This window comes from Mauremys reevesii, linkage group 8 (assembly GCF_016161935.1).
Source record: "Mauremys reevesii isolate NIE-2019 linkage group 8, ASM1616193v1, whole genome shotgun sequence".
Taxonomy (NCBI): Eukaryota; Metazoa; Chordata; order Testudines; family Geoemydidae; genus Mauremys; species Mauremys reevesii.
Window position 1 is genome coordinate 72945053 of NC_052630.1, and position 17819 is coordinate 72962871.

Sequence of the window (17819 nt, forward strand, 5' to 3'; positions counted from 1 at the left end):
CCTTTGTCCATGAAATTGAGGCAGGGTCCAGCCTCCATTTCCCCCATCCTATGGCTTGAGGTCTCCCACTGCTGGCCAGATACAGGTGAAAAGACACCCAGGACATTCAAACACTGCCAGCAAAGAAGGAGCTCAAGAGTGTGTGTCTCCTCTCAATCCCATCAAATACTCACACTAGTCATCCTATTGCTATTAGAACATATATGATAACCCTTAGTACTTCAGCAGTTTTACATTTTACAGTGCTGAATAGACATTTAAATAGACAATTAATTGGCACAGCACCCTGTGACTTTGTTGGATGGTACTGGTTGATGAGACTGGAGCTAGTTGCAATTTCATGTAATACCCATTTCACAGATGGGGGAAATTGAGATACAGAATGATTAAGTGATTTACCTAAGAGCAAAAGCTTGTATTGGAGCTCTGCAATTCCTGGTTTATCAAGTCTTCTGTTCAATTTACTTGAAAATCCTGCATCTCTGAGTATGGTTGAATAGGAGACTGGGATCCAGGAATTCCAGTCCAGAATGACTACATTTAAATAATTTTAAATTTTGGGTTATTATATCAAATTACTGACATACTTTTCACCATAATGTATCTTGTTATGTCATTATCCTCACATTTTCATTAAATCGTATAGAAGATTAGTTCAACACTTTACACTGTGTGTACTTTTAATTACAGTTTTAAAGTAGAAGGTGTGTAGCAATAAACATTTAATGAATAGCTTACAGCTTATTTATTCTCAGAAGTAGTGTTACTGTCCCTACATAGTTCAACATAACCATTTATCACAGTTGTCAAAAAAATTTTAAAAAATCAGTCATCATTATATGTCACTCATTCTCTTGTACATGAGCAGTTTATAACATTTTAGAACTTTGCAATCTAAATCAGTATATGTGATTCATAATGAGTGTATTCCCATCTAGAAAGCAGTGCATGATAAAATGAAAGTGTGTTTTAATAGTGTAGGCCTGGCTTGACATGAATAATTGGACATAGGTGAGACCTCATTTCTTGGGTGACAGGATTAGGGCGGTAACTGGATCAGCAGGCTGGGAATAGAATATGACCTAAAATAAGGGGGAATGATTTACAATGGACAAGCTAAGTCAGAACATAAAGCGGAGGTAAAGAGTAAGTCATACATGGACAGTACGTGGACAGAGCATGCTGTACGAGAATTGGTTCCTACAAACTAACCAAGCCAATCGTAAAACATGTAATGTATAGTAAATGCAATGTAATATGTAAATGTATATAAAGGAAGGGGTTTGCTATAGAACTTTGGATATGTGGCGTGCCCTATACTCACCCCCTATGTTTGAGTCTTTTCAATTCAGTGTAGTTTTGCTGTATGCCAAATAAAGGAGACTGGAGTTGAACTGAGTTCTTGGGGAACCATGTGGACGAGGTCTTGGGGGAGCCCCAACGTAGTGGTGCCATGACTTTGATCCGCTTATCTGGGGCAGGAAACATATAAACCCCTTAGTATAAGGGTCGCAACCTAGCATTAAGGGAAATGGCATTGGAAAGGTTTAAAAGGATTTAAATATGAGAAAATTAGTACCATGCTGAAAAAGTGGTATAAATTTCATGGTGGACCATACAGACTCCCCAGAGAAGTGCTAGAGGGAGATTGGGACTGGGTGAAAAAGGAACTCCAAGAATGTATTTAAAATTTGTAAAGAATTTATTTAAAAAAAATTCTTGACAGAGCATGTCAGAGGTCTCTTAAAAATTATTGGCAGAGTACAGCAAAAATCAGTTGAATGCCATTGAAACTTTCAAAAAAAATAGAGCCAATCGGTAGTCATGGAAAAAACATCAAGGTTTTTTGTTTGGTTTTGTTTATTCTACAGTAAAGAAAGCAAATCAAAGCAGCAGTCTTACAAGGATTATTTCTGGTGGCTAAAACTTTACCAATGTACCATGTTAGGAAATGAATGCAAAAAGCATAAAAAGCAAATCGAAGTTGTAAAGACCAAAAAAAAACAAAAAAAAAACCCTAAATAAAAACATATCTAAAAGGTCAGGAAAAACATAATGTCTGTTGCCTATATCGATGTAGCCAAAGTAAAAGGTAGCTGTCCTTTTAAGAACTGAATTTAGTGAGTACAGCTTAGCTTGTATGGACACTCTATTTCCAGCCTGCTGATCCAGTTACCTCCCTAATCCTGTCACCCAAGAAATGAGGTCTCACCTATGTCCAAATATTCATGTCAAGCCAGGCCTACACTATTAAAACACACTTTCATTTTAGCATGCATTGCTTTCTAGATGGGAATATACTCATTATGAATCACTTATATTGATTTAGGTACTAAGTTAAAAAATACAAAAGACATAAAAGATAAGCTTAAAGCTACAAAGAAAAAGTCAGTTAAACATGTGATGCTCTAACAAATCAGAGTTGCAATCTGAACATTTAGTAGCTAGCAAGGTCTTGAAAAGTCTTTTATTAAACATTAAAAAATTAAAGTAATTTTTAAAAATTAATGTACAATTAAAAGAAGCTTATATAAATTAACACGATAGAGCTTGGAGGAGACTAAATAGCGGTAGTAAAAGTAATGAAGTGTTAAAAAGAACAGTGAAAGGTTTAAAAAAATGCTGAGTTGAAGAATAAAACCTAGTTATGGTAGTAAAATTCAGTGTAGCCATGCCCATGAGATCCTTCGTAATCAAACAAATTATGCAAGGGAGAGGTCAAATGGTGACAAATACCACCACTATCTTTTTCCTCTGAAAGCATTCACAGCCATTCAGAAAAATGGGCCCTTCCCAAATAATGTGTCTATAATCAATTGTGTTGGCTGTTCTCATCTTTGCAGCAATCTAATTTAGATTGTTTAACTATGAACAGTTTAGTTAAAATCACTTTAAAAAATAGAGATTTCTACATGGCTTAACTGCTTCCATATGTACTAGTAGGGATATAACCTAGGTGCACGTGTGTACACAAACATTAATAAATAAATTATAGTGCTAAGTTTAAAAATAACACAGCAGTTAAAACTGCCTGTCAAAAAAAGTTGTGTAACAGTAAGTTTTCTAAAATCTCAAATAACTAAAATACAAAAATAAAATAAAAACAGCAATAGAACAAAACATTGTGAAAATACAGCAATTATTATAGCCCCGGCCAAAAATATTATCTTGCCTGTATAAAAAACAAACACACACAAAACCAAAACTTACTTAAAATTTATATAAAAATAAAAAATGCAAGTTAGAAAAGTAAGCAACTCAAATGTGTCATCTGCTCAAACTTGCAATTTACAAAAGGAAAATTTCAGAAATATAAAACCATATTAAAAAAAATCAAAGGCTCAGCTGGCAAGGCTAAGCCAAGCAAGTTTAAAATATTTATTTGGTCACTTGTATAAACTGTTTACAACATAGCAAAAAAACCAGAAAAATTAAAAACAAACATTTTTTTAAAATGTAAAAAGTATCTGTAAAATATATATATTTTTAAATTCTACTAAAAATCCATCGAAATCTTTCCTTCAGAATTGAAAAGCTAAGACAGTCACTCTTTCAGGCAATGTCTCCTTTCAGTCTTAACTTTGTTGGTTAACCCTTCTGGTGTCTCAATGCTTTTAACAAAGTGTAACATTTTTTTTTTTTTAGGTTTGCTGTGTAACTTTAAATGTGTGATGTGCCCTATACCCACCCCCCATACTCTTGAGTCTTCTCAACTCAGCATAGCTTTGCTGTATGCCAAATTAAAAAAAATCAAAGTGATAAGACTGGAGCTGAACTGAGTTCTTGGGGAACCAAGTAGAAAAGATCTCAAGGAACTCAACCAATATCCTTCACATAGTATAATAATCTAGCCTTTGTAAAGCACTGATCTTGCACAAGCAAGACACTAACAAGCAAGTCACTGACATGGATTATTGTTAGTGGTCGCCTCTCCTCCTGCCATCTCCCCCATAAGTGAATTTTAAAGGAAGTCAGAAATGGCACCATGGAGCTGTTCTGTTCATTAATCTGCCACCATCATTGGCAGTCCCTGAATTCGAGGATAATCTCTACCACAGATTTACATATGGGTCCTGAGATGACTCAGAAGTCCAATCCTGGAACCTCATATCCACCCACAGTATGTACAGATATTTCCTGGCAGGTCAACTGCCTGCTGGGAGACAATTCTTTCTTTTTTCCTTCCTTCTTTCTCTCTTTTCGGCTTTGAGGGCAAGGCAGAGCTTCTCCTCGAAGTGGATCACTGCCTGATGGACAATGTGGTGCCATTGAGGTAGATATTGATGTCTACATCGATTTTCTTGAGATACGTGTTCAGTGTGTCTTTGTAGTGTTTCCTCTGACCACCATGGGATCTCTGACCATGGGTGAGCTGAGAGTAGAGGACTTGTTTTGGAAGGCAAGAGTCTGGCATCTGCACACAATGTCCAGCCCAGGGGAGTTGGTGCATGATGATCATTGCTTCAATGGTGGTGACATTGGCTTCAGTGAGGATGCTGGTGTTAGTGCAGCGATCTTCCCACTTGATGCAAAGGATCTTCTGGAGGCATTGTTGGTGGAACGTCTCCAGACTCTTGAAGTGCTGTTGATAGGTCACCCAGATTTCGCATCCATAAAGGAGTGTAGGAATAACATTTGTTTCATAGACCTGGATTTGGAGTCCTGCTGTAGGTCATAGTCTGTGAAAACATCTGGGAAAGCAATTTTCCAATGGAAGCACCTGTGCACCTGATCCTGTGCTCGATCTCACTGTAAATTTTTGCATTTTGAGAGAATTGGCTACTGAGGTAGTCGAAGTGCTCGACTGTCTCCATAGTCTGTCCCTCGATGGTGATTTGTTGTGGGTCATGTGGAATGCTTGAAGCAGGCTGATGGAGCACTTTAGTCTTTTCAATATTGAGTGAGAGTCCTAGATTTCATTAAGTTTGTGCAATAAAATCCAGTGTGGACTGAAGGTCATTCTCAGTGTGCACGAGGATGGCACAGTCATCAGCATACTGAAGATCAGTAATGGACGCCCTAAGGACTTCGAGCAGAGATGTTGAAGATTAAAAAGCTGCCCACCCATTCTGAATTGGATGTCAACTCCATTGGTCTTTAACAAGGACCAAAATGACTGCTAAATAGATGGAGAAGAGGGTTGGGGCAATAATGCATCCTTGCTTAACCTCAAAAGGGGTCCATCTCCAGGCCATTACAGAGAACGGTGGCAGTCATCTGATCATGAAGAAGCCTTTGGAACTTAATAAATTTTGGAGGGCAGTCAAATCTGGCCAGCACCTTCCACAGGGCTTCACAATTGACAGAGTTGAAGGCCTTTGTCAAATCGATGAAGGCGATGCACAGGTCCTGATTTTGCTTCTGAGACTTTTCCTGTATTTGACGGGCAATGAAGATCATATACATATGCAGATTCTTTCTTTATTGGTTTACCCCACCATTTGTTCCAAGTTTTAAACCAAATGGCTCCGTACCCAAAGGAGTACATCTGTTACAGTATATTACTAGAAATATGTAACTCATTTCAGAGCCTGCTGAGATAATTGTAATATTCATAGCTAAGAATACTGTGTTATACAACTGTAAAAGATATGAGGTAACATTTTAAAAAGTATGTGAGTGATTTAGGCTCTTAGAGTGACTTATTGAAAGTCAGTGGGATTTAGGTTTCGGTGTCACATTTGAAAATTGGGTTTAGGCTCCCAACTCGCTTAGATTCTTTTGAAAATTGAACCCCTCGTCTTTACCTCTCTGTAATTTTTTTAAAAAAGAAAGAAATTACTATAATTGCTTGTGTATATCTGTTTGCAGCAAGGCTTTTGAATTAGGTAATGATCTTACATTTTATTGAGTAAATTAGTAGTCAGATTCTAGATTAAACACGCAACATTCATTTAAGTAGTAGATGAGATTTTCATATTAAGAACACCTTGATTGGTCAGTCCAGCAACACTCACTGAGAGAGTGCCAATCACAACACATCATTTGTGATGTTCTAGCCAGCCCTTCAGCCACTTGCTGGCCAGGCTGTCAGTGGCACTGGACAACCGATCGGCATAATGCACTGCAGCCCAGAACTCCTCAGTGATCCGCCAGCCTCAGCCTCCCAAGTAGCTGGGATTACAGGTGCATGCCACTGCACCCAACTTCATATTAAGAAAGAGGGAAAAAATCCACCTGAACAATCCTCAACAGAAAAAGCCTTCCTGAAGGGAGCATCCATCCATACAACCCTTAACAACAAGGAAATGCCTTATTGTGGCACCCCCCTCCTCCTTGTATCACATTCACCACTTTCACTCTAAGAGCCCCACACATCTTCAACATGTACAGTAAGAAAATGCACACATCTCATTTCCTATGATGGGGAAGTATGGAGTTGGAGTTGCTTTTGTGTGTGTGTGCTTTTTTTGTAAAGGAAAACTGGAAAAAACTAAAATTCCAGTGGATGCAACCAGCAATATTCCCAACCGGGGTCATCAGTAGGGTTTGAATCTGGATCCTTCGAATGCACACCATCCATGTTAACAAATTGAAGTAAAGGGCTAACTGATAACATTAGTATATTCTTATCCTTTATGTGGTTCAGCCACTAGTGGGGGACATAGACACACTTTGCAAATAGGTGACACAACTATGTGCTAGAGTAGTAATAGGAATCCACATACTGGCCTCTCATGCTCTAGGAGGGAAGTACTATCTAGTAGTTAGAGAATGGTTATCAAAAGGGCAATCAAGAATGTAAATTTGGCATTCTGAAAGATAGTGTGGCTAACTGGATTAGACTTGGATCAATTGTCAACTCTACCAGAAATAACCTTTCAGTTGCTTTATTTATAAAATGTGAGGAATGTAACCATAGGTAGGGATATGAGGGGCCTATTGACTAAAGTTTATGAAATTCACAGGTATATTAACTAGGGCTGTTAGTTAATTGTAGTTAACTCACATGATTAACTAAAAAAAAATTAATAGCAGTTTTAATCGCACTATTAAACAATAGAATACCAATTGAAATGTATTAAATATTTTTGGATGTTTTTCTACATTTTCAAATATATTGATTTTAATTACAATGCAGAATACAAAGTGTACAGTGCTCACTTTATATTTTATTTTTATTACACATATTTGTACTGTAAAAATGATAAACAAAATAAGAATATTTTTCAATTCACCTCATACAATACCGTAATGCAATCTCTATATCGTGAAAGTGCAACTTACAAATGTAGTTATTTTTTCTATCTAACCGCACTAAAAAACAAAACAATGTACAGCTGTAGAGCCTACAAGTCCACTCAGTCCTACTTCTTGTTCAGCCAATCAGTAAGACAAACAAGTTTTTTTTTTTTTTACATTTTATGGAAGATAATGCTGCCAGCTTCTTATTTACAATGTCACCTGAAAGTGAGAATAGGAATTTGCATGGTACTTTTGTAGCCAGCACTGCAAGTAAATACATGCCAGATATGCTAAACATTCGTATGCATCTTCATGCTTCGGTCACCATTCCAGAGGACATGCTTCCATGCTGATGACGCTCGTTAAAAAAATAATGTGTTAATTAAATTTGTGACTGAACTCCTTGGGGGAGAAAAGTATGTCTTCTGCTCTGTTTACCCGCATTCTGCTATGTATTTCATGTTATAGCAGTCTCGGATGATGATCCACCATGTTGTTTGTTTTAAGAACACTTTCATTGCAAATTTGACAAACTGCAAATAAGGTACCAATGTGAGATTTCTAAAGATAGCTATAGCACTCAACCTAAGGTTTAAGAATCTGAAGTGCCTTCCAAAATCTTTGAGGGATGAGGTGTAGAGCTTGCTTTTAGAAATCTTAAAAGAGCAACACTCCGATGTGGAAACTAGAGAACTCGAACCACCAAAAAAGAAACTCAACCTTGTGTTGGTGGCAGCTGACTCAGATGATGAAAGTGAATATGTGTCAGTCGGCACTGCTTTGGATCATAATTGAGCAGAACTCATTATCAGCATGGATGCATGTCTTTTGGAATGGTGGTTGAAGCATGAAGGGACATATGAATCTTTAACGCTTCTGGCACATAAATATCTTGTGGTGCTGGCTACAACAGTGCGATGTGAACACCTGTTCTCACTTTCAGGTGACATTGTAAACAAGAAGCAGGCAGCATTATTTCCTGCAAATGTAAACAGACTTGTTTGTCTGAGTGACTAACTGAACAAGACATAGGACTGAGTGGACTTGTAGGCTCTAACGTTTTACATTGTTTTATTTTTGCATGCAGTTATGTTTTGTACATAATTCTACATTGTAAATTCAACTTTCATGATAAAGAGATTGCACTACAGTACTTGTATGAGGTCAGTTGAAAAATACTATTTCTTTTGTTTTTATAGCACAAATATTTGTAATAAAAATAAAGTGAGCACTGTACACTTAGTGTTCTGTGATGTAACTGAAATCAATATATTTGAAAATGTAGAAAACATCCACAAATATTGAAATAAATGGAATTCTATTATTGTTTAACAGTGTGATTAATCACAATTAATTTTTTTAATCGCTTGAGAGCCCTAATATTAACCCTTGTCACTGGAAGAACTGGGACTAAATTAATTGTCTGTCTTTGTCTGATTTTGAGCACAGTCTTGAAGTGATCAATGAAGACTTTTATTTCTATGTTTCAAACATTTATTTGTACTATACCACAGGAAATTCTATTGAGAGAGAAGGAATTAATTTACATTGTATAGCTTTTCACTAGGACATACAAGCATGTTCCTAGGGATTAGAAACGAGGAAGCAACACAGTGTGGTCATTATTCTCAAAATGTAGGGTTTTACCTAGAGCAATATAATGAAAAAGAATTACGTGGTGTATGTATATACGGTAGGTAAGACACATACAACAATAGAATTTATTACAAATTCAGATTGGAGCTGCCACTAGATATCGTATTGTTTTTTTGTTTTTTGTTTATTTAAATGTAGCAGTACCTCAAATACTCAAAATCTAGACTGTATAAACTGGAACAGGAAAGAATCTAAACAAATTCATTTGAAGTTGATCTATTGTTGAGTCCTGTTTTTTATTGTCTGTTTTTTAACATTGTAAAACATTCATTTGTGCTTTGGTGAGGTGGGATCAGTTGAGCACTGTTCATTTTTTTAGATTTTATTAGGTTTTTGAGCTTTTTATCTGAATTTTAAAATATTCTTTTCTCTTTCTACAGAACCTTCTGGGTTTAAATCCCCGTATGCAAACTCATGCAACTCTTTGTTCAAGTGCAGTAAAGAAACAAGACAAGAAACATTGGAAAAGGAATGCTGATAAGAGCAGTTCAGTAAGTACTGTACTTATGATAGATCTGGAAAATGTTAATTCATTGTTAAGGTTGGAAAAAAGTCAGAAAATTGAGAGTTACATTTCCCACATAGTTAAGCAGCCATACGATTACACCTCTGGAAATTGGGGGTAAGTGCACTGACTTCAGTGATTTACTCTAGTGTAAATGATATCAGAATCTGGCCCCAGATTTTAAATTATGCCTTTTTCTCTTTACATGAAATAGGATTTTTCATTATAAACTTTTTGAATCCTTGGACGTCCCTGCTATTTTAGACACTGCCTTTATTGATCTAGGTATGTTCTTTGTTCCAATATGATATTTGACCGGTTTTATATGATAGTAGTTGTTACGTCTTCCATTTTATTTTATTAATAGTTGCCTCTTTGATTTCCCAACTGATCAAAGATGCCTGTCACGTATTTGTACTGTTTCTGTCCAGATTGTGAAGGATAGTCCTCTCAACTCAGATGACTTATCTCATTAGGTTTTATGGAATTTTTTAGGTAGAGTATTACACTTCCACCCCTATGAACTAATATTTAGCCTTGCTATATATTCTGTTGAGTGTAGTCTCTATTATGATATCCAATTGTATGGGGGTTTTTCCGGATTCCACCATATTTTAGAAATACCTGCTGTATTTAGGTCCTCTTTCATTGATAGGAGTGAAATACCTAAAGCAAATGTCCCACTTTCCTGCTTCTTCCTCCTCCCCTTGGCAAGTGTACCTCTAGTATGCACTCAAAGTTCCTGATGCTCTTAAACTTATAGGGATGTGTAAATGTTATCAACCCCAGGATGCATTTGTGGATCTTGGTAGGTGATTGAAGTTGAAATAGAATCTTAGACATCATGTAACTTTTAATTTTTTCAGGGTTCTAGCTGAACCTTTTACATAATCCCTGAATTCTGGGGTTGGGGAAGGTGCTGCTCCTGTGTGAAGACCCTTTGTGTTCAATGGGACTCCGTACAGGTACAAGAGTCTGCCCACAAGTTGCTCATTTTGTGATCGAAGCCTTAGTTATAAACAGTTATAACTCATATTTTAAAAATGGACTTGCATGGTAATATGCGGTAATTATACTGTGTGGCTATCGGCTAAAAATTCCTATTTTTAGTCCATAAATGGGGCAAAATTTTAAAATACCAGTACAAAATTTGAAGGGAGTTTTGCATTTCTATCCAAAAAATAGTTCCTATTTTAAAACTTCGTTAAACATTTTCCCCTGTCACAGCATTGTGTAACTATATTAAAAAACAAACAACCCCCCCATACATTCCCTCTTGCTTCAAAAAGCTCCCCACCCCAAGCAAGCAAACAAAACTTGATCTGGTAAACAGTTAAATGGGTGGAGTTAGTAAGATGGAAAAACTCAATGGAAATGTCTCTGCCTTTCTGGACTCTCCAGATCACCATCTATAGCTCTGGTTAATATAAATCAAAGAGTAGAGAATTGTTTAACCCTCTTTTAGCCTTCTTAATGTAAGGAAGCTATTGTAAACAAACATTAGGAGGGATGGGAATTGGTTGCATAGGAAGCTGTTTGCAGGTAAATTTCTCAATCAAAGAGCTTAAGGCCAGAAGGAACCACTAGATCATCTAGTCTGAACTCCTGTGTATTACAGGCCACCAGCACTGCCCGGCACTCACACGCTAAACCCAACAATCAAAATGTAATACAACCCACAGGAGACTAGACTATTATGTGCCACAGGCAAAAAATAGAAGGGACCAAAGTGCCCCAGTGCTCGAGCCCTCCCCAGTGACAGGAAAATGATTAAGTGAGATTACCCAGATAATCCAGGCAAGTGACCCAAATGTGTAAAAATACAATTAGGAAGGCCAAAAAAGAATTAGAAGAACAGCTAGCCAAAGACTCAAAAAGTAATAGCAAATAAAAGTACATCAGAAGCAGAAAGCCTGCTAAACATCCAGTGGGGCCACTGGAAGATCAAGATGCTAAAGGAGCACTCAAGGATGATAAGGCCATTGTGGAGCAACTAAATGAATTATTTGCATCGATCTTCACAGTTGAGGATGTGAGGGAGATTCCCAAACATGAACCATTCTTTTTAGGTGACAAATCTGAGGAACTGTCCCAGATTGAGGTGTCATTAGAGAATGTCTTGGAACAAATACATAAACTAAACAGTAATAAGTCACCAGGACCAGATGGTATTCACCCAAGAGTTCTGAAGGAACTCAGATGTGAAATTAGAGGACTACTAACTGTCGTCTGTGACCTATCATTTTAACCAGCTTCTGCACCAAATGACTGGAGGATAGCTAACGTGATGCTAATTTTTAAGAAGAGCTCCAGATGTGATCCCGGTAATTACAGGCCGGTAAGCCTGACTTCAGTACCAGGCAAACTGGTTGAAACTATAGTGAAGAACAAAATTGTCAGACACGTAGATGAACATAATTTTTTGGGGAAGAGTCAACATGGTTTTTGTAAAGGGAAATCATGCCTCACCAATCTATTACAATTCTTTGAGGGGGTCAACAAGCATGTGGACAAGGGGAATCCAGTGGACATAGTATATTTAGATTTTTAGAAAGCCTTTGACAAGATCCCTCACCAAAGGCTCTTAAGCAAAGTAAGCAGTCATGGGATGAGAGGGGAGATTCTCTCATGGATTGGTAACTGGTTAAAAGATAGGAAACAAAGGGTAGGAATAAGTGATCAGTTTTCAGAATGGAAAGAGGTAAATAGTGATGTCCCCCAGGGGTCTGTACTGGGACCAGTCCTATTCAACATATTCATAAATGATCTGGAAAGAGGGGATAACAGTGAGAACATAAGAACATAAGAATGGCCATACCGGGTCAGACCAAAGGTCCATCTAGCCCAGTATCTGTCTACCGACAGTGGCCAATGCCAGGTGCCCTAGAGGGAGTGAACCTAACAGGCAATGATCAAGTGATCTCTCTCCTGCCATCCATCTCCATCCTCTGACGAACAGAGGCTAGGGACACCATTCTAACCCATCCTGACTAATAGCCATTTATGGACTTAGCCAACAAGAATTTATCCAGTTCCCTTTTAAACATTGTTATAGTCCTAGCCTTCACAACCTCCTCAGGTAAGGAGTTCCACAAGTTGACTGTGCGCTGCGTGAAGAAGAACTTCCTTTTATTTGTTTTAAACCTGCTGCCTATTAATTTCATTTGGTGACCTCTAGTTCTTGTATTATGGGAATAAGTAAATAACTTTTCCTTTTCCACTTTCTCAACATCACTCATGATTTTATATACCTCTATCATATCCCCCCTTAGTCTCCTCTTTTTCAAGCTGAAGTGTCCTAGCCTCTTTAATCTTTCCTCATATGGGACCCTCTCCAAACCCCTAATCATTTTAGTTGCCCTTTTCTGAACCTTTTCTAGTGCTAGAATATCTTTTTTGAGGTGAGGAGACCACATCTGTACACAGTATTCGAGATGTTGGCGTATCATGGATTTATATAAGGGCAATAATATATTCTCAGTCTTATTCTCTATCCCCTTTTTAATGATTCCTAACATCCTGTTTGCTTTTTTGACCACCTCAGCACACTGCGTGGACATTTTCAGAGAACTATCCACGATGACTCCAAGATCTTTTTCCTGAGGTGGCAAGATTTGCAGATGATACAAAACTACTCAAGATAGTTAAGTCCCAGGCAGACTGTGAAGAGCTACAAAATGATCTGTCAGAACTGGATGACCGGGCAACAAAATGGCAGATGAAATTCAATGTTGATAAATGCAAAGTAATGCACATTGGAAAACATAATCCCAACTATACATATAAACTGATGGGGTCTAAACTAGCTGTTACCACTCAAGAAAGAGATCTTGGAGTCGTGGACAGTTTTCTGAAAACATCCACTCAACATGCAGCAACAGTCAAAAAAGTGAACAGAATGTTGGGAATCATTAGGAAAGGGATAGATAATAAGACAGAAAATATCACATTGCCTCTATATAAATCCATGGTATGCCCACATCTTGAATGCTGCCTGCAGATGTGGTCACACCATTTCAAAAAAGATATATAGGACTTGGAAAAGGTTCAGAAGAGGGCAACAAAAATTATTAGGGGTATGGAATGGCTGCTTATTCATAATAAGACTGAAACTTTTCAGCTTGGGAAAACGATGACTAAGGGGGGATCTGATAGAGGTCTATAAAATCATGACTAGTATGGCGAAAGTAAATAAGGAAGTGTTATTTACTCCTCATAACACAAGAACAAGGGGCCACCAAATGAAATTAATAGGCAGTAGGTTTAAAACAAACAAAAGGAAGTATTTTTTCACACAACGCACAACCAGCCTGTCGAACTCCTTGCCAGAAGATGTTGTGAAGGCCAAGACTATAACAGGGATCAAAAAAGAACTAGATAAATTAATGGAGGATAGGTCCATCAATAGCTATTAGGCAGGATGGGCAGGGATGATGTCCCTAGCCTCTGTCAGAAGCTGGGAATGGGTGATGGGATGGATCACTTGATGATTACCTGTTCTTTTCATTCCCCCTTGTGTACCTGGTATTGGCCACTGTTGGAAGACAGGATACTGAGCTAGACAGACCTTTGGTCTGACCCGTTAGGGCTGTTCTTATTTTCTTATGCAGAGGAAGGTAATAAAACTCCAAGGTCACTGCCAATCTGACCTGGGGAAAAATGCCATGCCAACCTCACATATGATGGCCATCAGTTAGACCCTGAGCATGAGAGTAAGAATCTGCCAGCCAAGCACCTGAAAGAGAGAATGTTTGGTGCCATCTCAGACCAGGCCCATGCTGCCCAATGCTGCATCTCTAGCCATGGCCATCCCTGACCCTTGAGAGGAAGGAGATTTAAAAACAAAACAAAAAAACAAAAACCCCGTCCCAGGATATAATGGGAAGGGATAAAAAATCCCTTCCTCACCCCAGCCAGCAGCTCACTGACATCCTGAAGTATGAGTTTTAGGCATATATGACAGAAACTGAGCGTGAGCTTTGGGGCTGTTGAACGCTGCCCCCCACTACCACAAGCAACCCAGTTGTACAATTGCACTCATAAAATTGTCTAGCTTACTCTTAAAACTAATTAAATTGTTTGCACCTACTACACCTTTTGGGAGGCTGTTCCAGAACCCCTTTGATGGTTAGAGACCCTTTTCTAGTTTCCAGCCTGAATTTGTTGGTGGCAAGTTTATATCCATTTGTTCATGTGGTAAAATTATCCTTTAGTGTAAATAGCTCTTCATCCTCCTTGGTATGTACCCCCTGATGTACTTATAGATAGCAATCGTATCTCCTTTCAGACGTCTTTTTTTGCTGGACTAATCAAGCGAAGCTCTTTCAGTTTCCTCTCCGAAGATAGGCCGTCCATTGCTCTGATCATCCTAATAGCTCTTCTCTGCACCTGTTCCAGTTTAAATTAATCTTTTGTGAGCATGGGTAACCAGAATTTTACACAGCATTCCAGATGAGGTTTTCCCAGTGCCTTGTACAAGGGAAGACCTCTACAGAAAATGCCTCACAGAAGATGCCTCACCTAATACATTTGTGGGATCTGATTTGTCTTTTTCATAGCAACATCTCATTGGTAGCTCATAGTCATCCTGTGATTGATCCAATTCTGAGCTGTTTATAAGCAGATTTAACTCTCTTTGAAGTCATGGTAATTGCTTCTGTTTGTATTTACATTAGGTCAGAATTTTGGCCCTTAGCATCAGTTTTTCATCAAGCTATACTGATAGGGATTGGGTAGAATTACCACTGGGGGAAGGATGGGTGTGTGAAAATACAGAACTAATTAAATTAACAGCCCTCAAAACTCTGTGAACAAAAGCTGCATCTGCTGAGGCATGCACACAGTGACTTTGTAATGTCTAAAATGCTTCCAGATGGCAGACTTACATATTTCCTCAGAATAATCTCACAAACAAAATTTTAACTCCTAGTCTGCTCTGACACATTTTTGGTTGCCCTGAAAGTAGAAACTAAATTTTAATATCCATCCAAGCACCGAAAAAGCTAAAATGTATTCTCCTTAAAGAAGGTTCCTTGTGCTTTGAGTGAGTATTGTGACTTATTTATTATGTCAGACAACCAGGCTGTTGTGTAAAATTTGTCTCTCTCAGTAGATGGAAGCCAGTCAACGTTCCCCTAGAAACTATAGGGGAAATAATTCACTGGTATTTATAAAACAGCTTTCAGACTCTTAAAATCTTGTATAGGAATGCAGGGCTCTTTTGCTTAGTCACCTGAGATTCGGATGATAAACACCTGTATTAAAGATTCAGGTAGTTACACTGAGTCTTGCTGGCAGGTGGAACCGATCATTTCCAACCAGGATGTACAAGGGAAGTGTTTCTTTGAGCCAGAGGGAGGACAGAGGCAGTCCTGGCAGTCATCCTAAAAAAAGCCATACTTAAAGAAGAAATTTAGGCTGAGGTTTTGATTGTGTTACTGTCTTTGAAGTACCAGTAGACAAAAACTTAGGAAGGAAATGAGTTATGACACTAATTTGAGATCTGTGGGCCCTATAGAGGGACTATTTCTGTTCACAGGATTGCTCTGGGTATCTCATATTTTCCTGCCACAAAGGCTTCTTATTTGAGTAAACACTGCACCAGATGTGCATACTTTATTCTGTTGGGTGTATATTAGGAGGCATTTCACATTTCAATATCTATGAACCAAATTTTGTGCTCATTTAGACCTGTTGGACCCCATTGGGTTGAGAGAGGTGCACAGGTGTAAACGAAAACTTTTTTTGACCCTACATATTATTTTTATGATTTATTACTCACTGGAGAAATCTGAGTTCAGTGGGACAGGACATTCTGTGCCCCAGGCTGAAGGAGGCTTGTGAATATTGAGGAGAGGTTTTGATGAGGAAGAGGATATAATTGAAACCATCAATTCAGCATTTATTCTCAAACACTGCTTGAAACTGCTTATACATTTTATTGCTGTACCTATAGAACAATATTAGGAATTGCTTCAGATGGAAAAGTTGGACGTAATTCAACAAAAGAAAAACGCATGAAGGGGGAAATTGGATTGTTGTTAATTGCCATAGCCTTTGTCTGTACTGAACTTCTGGCAGTAGTAGCACTGTTCTTTCTGCTTGCATTTACTAAACCTGATCAACATCTTCCAATAGCCAAACCGTTTTTAAGTGCAGCTCTTTATTGCAAGGGTATCACTTTGGGGCAAAGCAATTTGATTTAATTTTTCTGTTGCTCCTCCTAAGTATCGGAAATATAAACAGACTGATTGTTTCTTATTCTGTGACATGTTAAAATACAAACTAAGTCTGTTTGTACAGTGTTATTGTAGGCCAAGACTTGCAATTCGTTACATGATGTCTATTTGCGTACTAATAAATACTTGTTCAAATGACAAACAGCTTTTCACTTTCTCTCTGTAATTGTTTGTGAAAATTTGCACAAATGAATTTTTATTAATACAAATGTTTGAGGAATGATGGCTGTTTGTACAAATTTCCATATACACATGGAAGTAACGGTAGAAAAGACTATCCATTTGCAGCTATATGCTGTTTCTCTCTTTTAAATATTTGTTGTCCAGTACGGGAGCTGGAAAAATATGCTACTTTGGTGAGCAGTTGTACACCAAAGTTAGAGAATAATCTAAATAAACTGTTCACAGATAATTGGTGGCCTGAAAGATAAATTGTTCAAATTACAAATAAATATCAGTCAGTTTACCCATAACTTGAGAACAGGAAACTTATTGAACAAATTATTTGCATTGAATAATTTGACCAGCTCCAAAGCTGTATTAATGAAACATTTAGTATATTTATAAAAATATTCCTAAATATTGCAAAATAGAGAGCACTTATTAAAGGAAATAAGTTCAATTATCTTTACAACTTAAACCTATTGTTCACCTTTGCTAAATATTTATTTGTTCTTCTGTGTGTGTGTGTGTGTGTGTACGCGCGCGTGTGTGCGTACATATGCAAGTTCTTTTCTGAAAAGGTACACAATAGCAGATGTTTGTCTAATCGCTACCCTATTCAAATACTAATCGGTGGAACATACGTAGAATGCTAGTAGTATGAATAGGTATAGAATGGCAATAGTCTTTTTAATCACATCACTATTCAGCCACTAATCGGTGTGATGATTAAGGGACATTAGAGGGAGCACTTTGACATCTGATTCTTGGAACTGATGTCTGCTCAGGTTGTGCTTTGTGGTATCATGGCCAGACTGATTTCCTTAAATAAAACACTCTGATTCCCAAATGTGGAAAATGTTACATTAGGTTCTGTTGACGTGATTTGGGAATTTGAGAATGTTTTTTTCTAATAGTGATTGACTGTATGTACAAACTATTTACATGAATAAAACATGGATTACTTTGAGTATCAGTAAGAGTTGAAAAGTAATGTCAAGAGATCTTATCTTTTACTCATAGTATCAATAATTAAGTATTTATAGGGACTTTAAAATGTACTAGTTTAATCA

At 37.6% G+C, this 17819-nt stretch overlaps 1 protein-coding gene across 18 annotated transcripts in view; it reads left to right on the plus strand.

Moving 5' to 3' along the window:
- Positions 1-17819, plus strand: part of DPYD (dihydropyrimidine dehydrogenase) — a 638604-nt gene that overhangs the window by 59530 nt on the left and 561255 nt on the right. For 17 of the 18 annotated variants that reach the window (XM_039484205.1, XM_039484204.1, XM_039484209.1 and 14 more), the window contains exon 2: positions 9222-9332. In XM_039484205.1, coding sequence (XP_039340139.1) covers positions 9222-9332 — 111 coding nt within the window. Of the gene's footprint in view, positions 1-9221; positions 9333-17819 lie in introns of those variants that run through there. The other variant, XM_039484208.1, reaches the window with a different exon arrangement.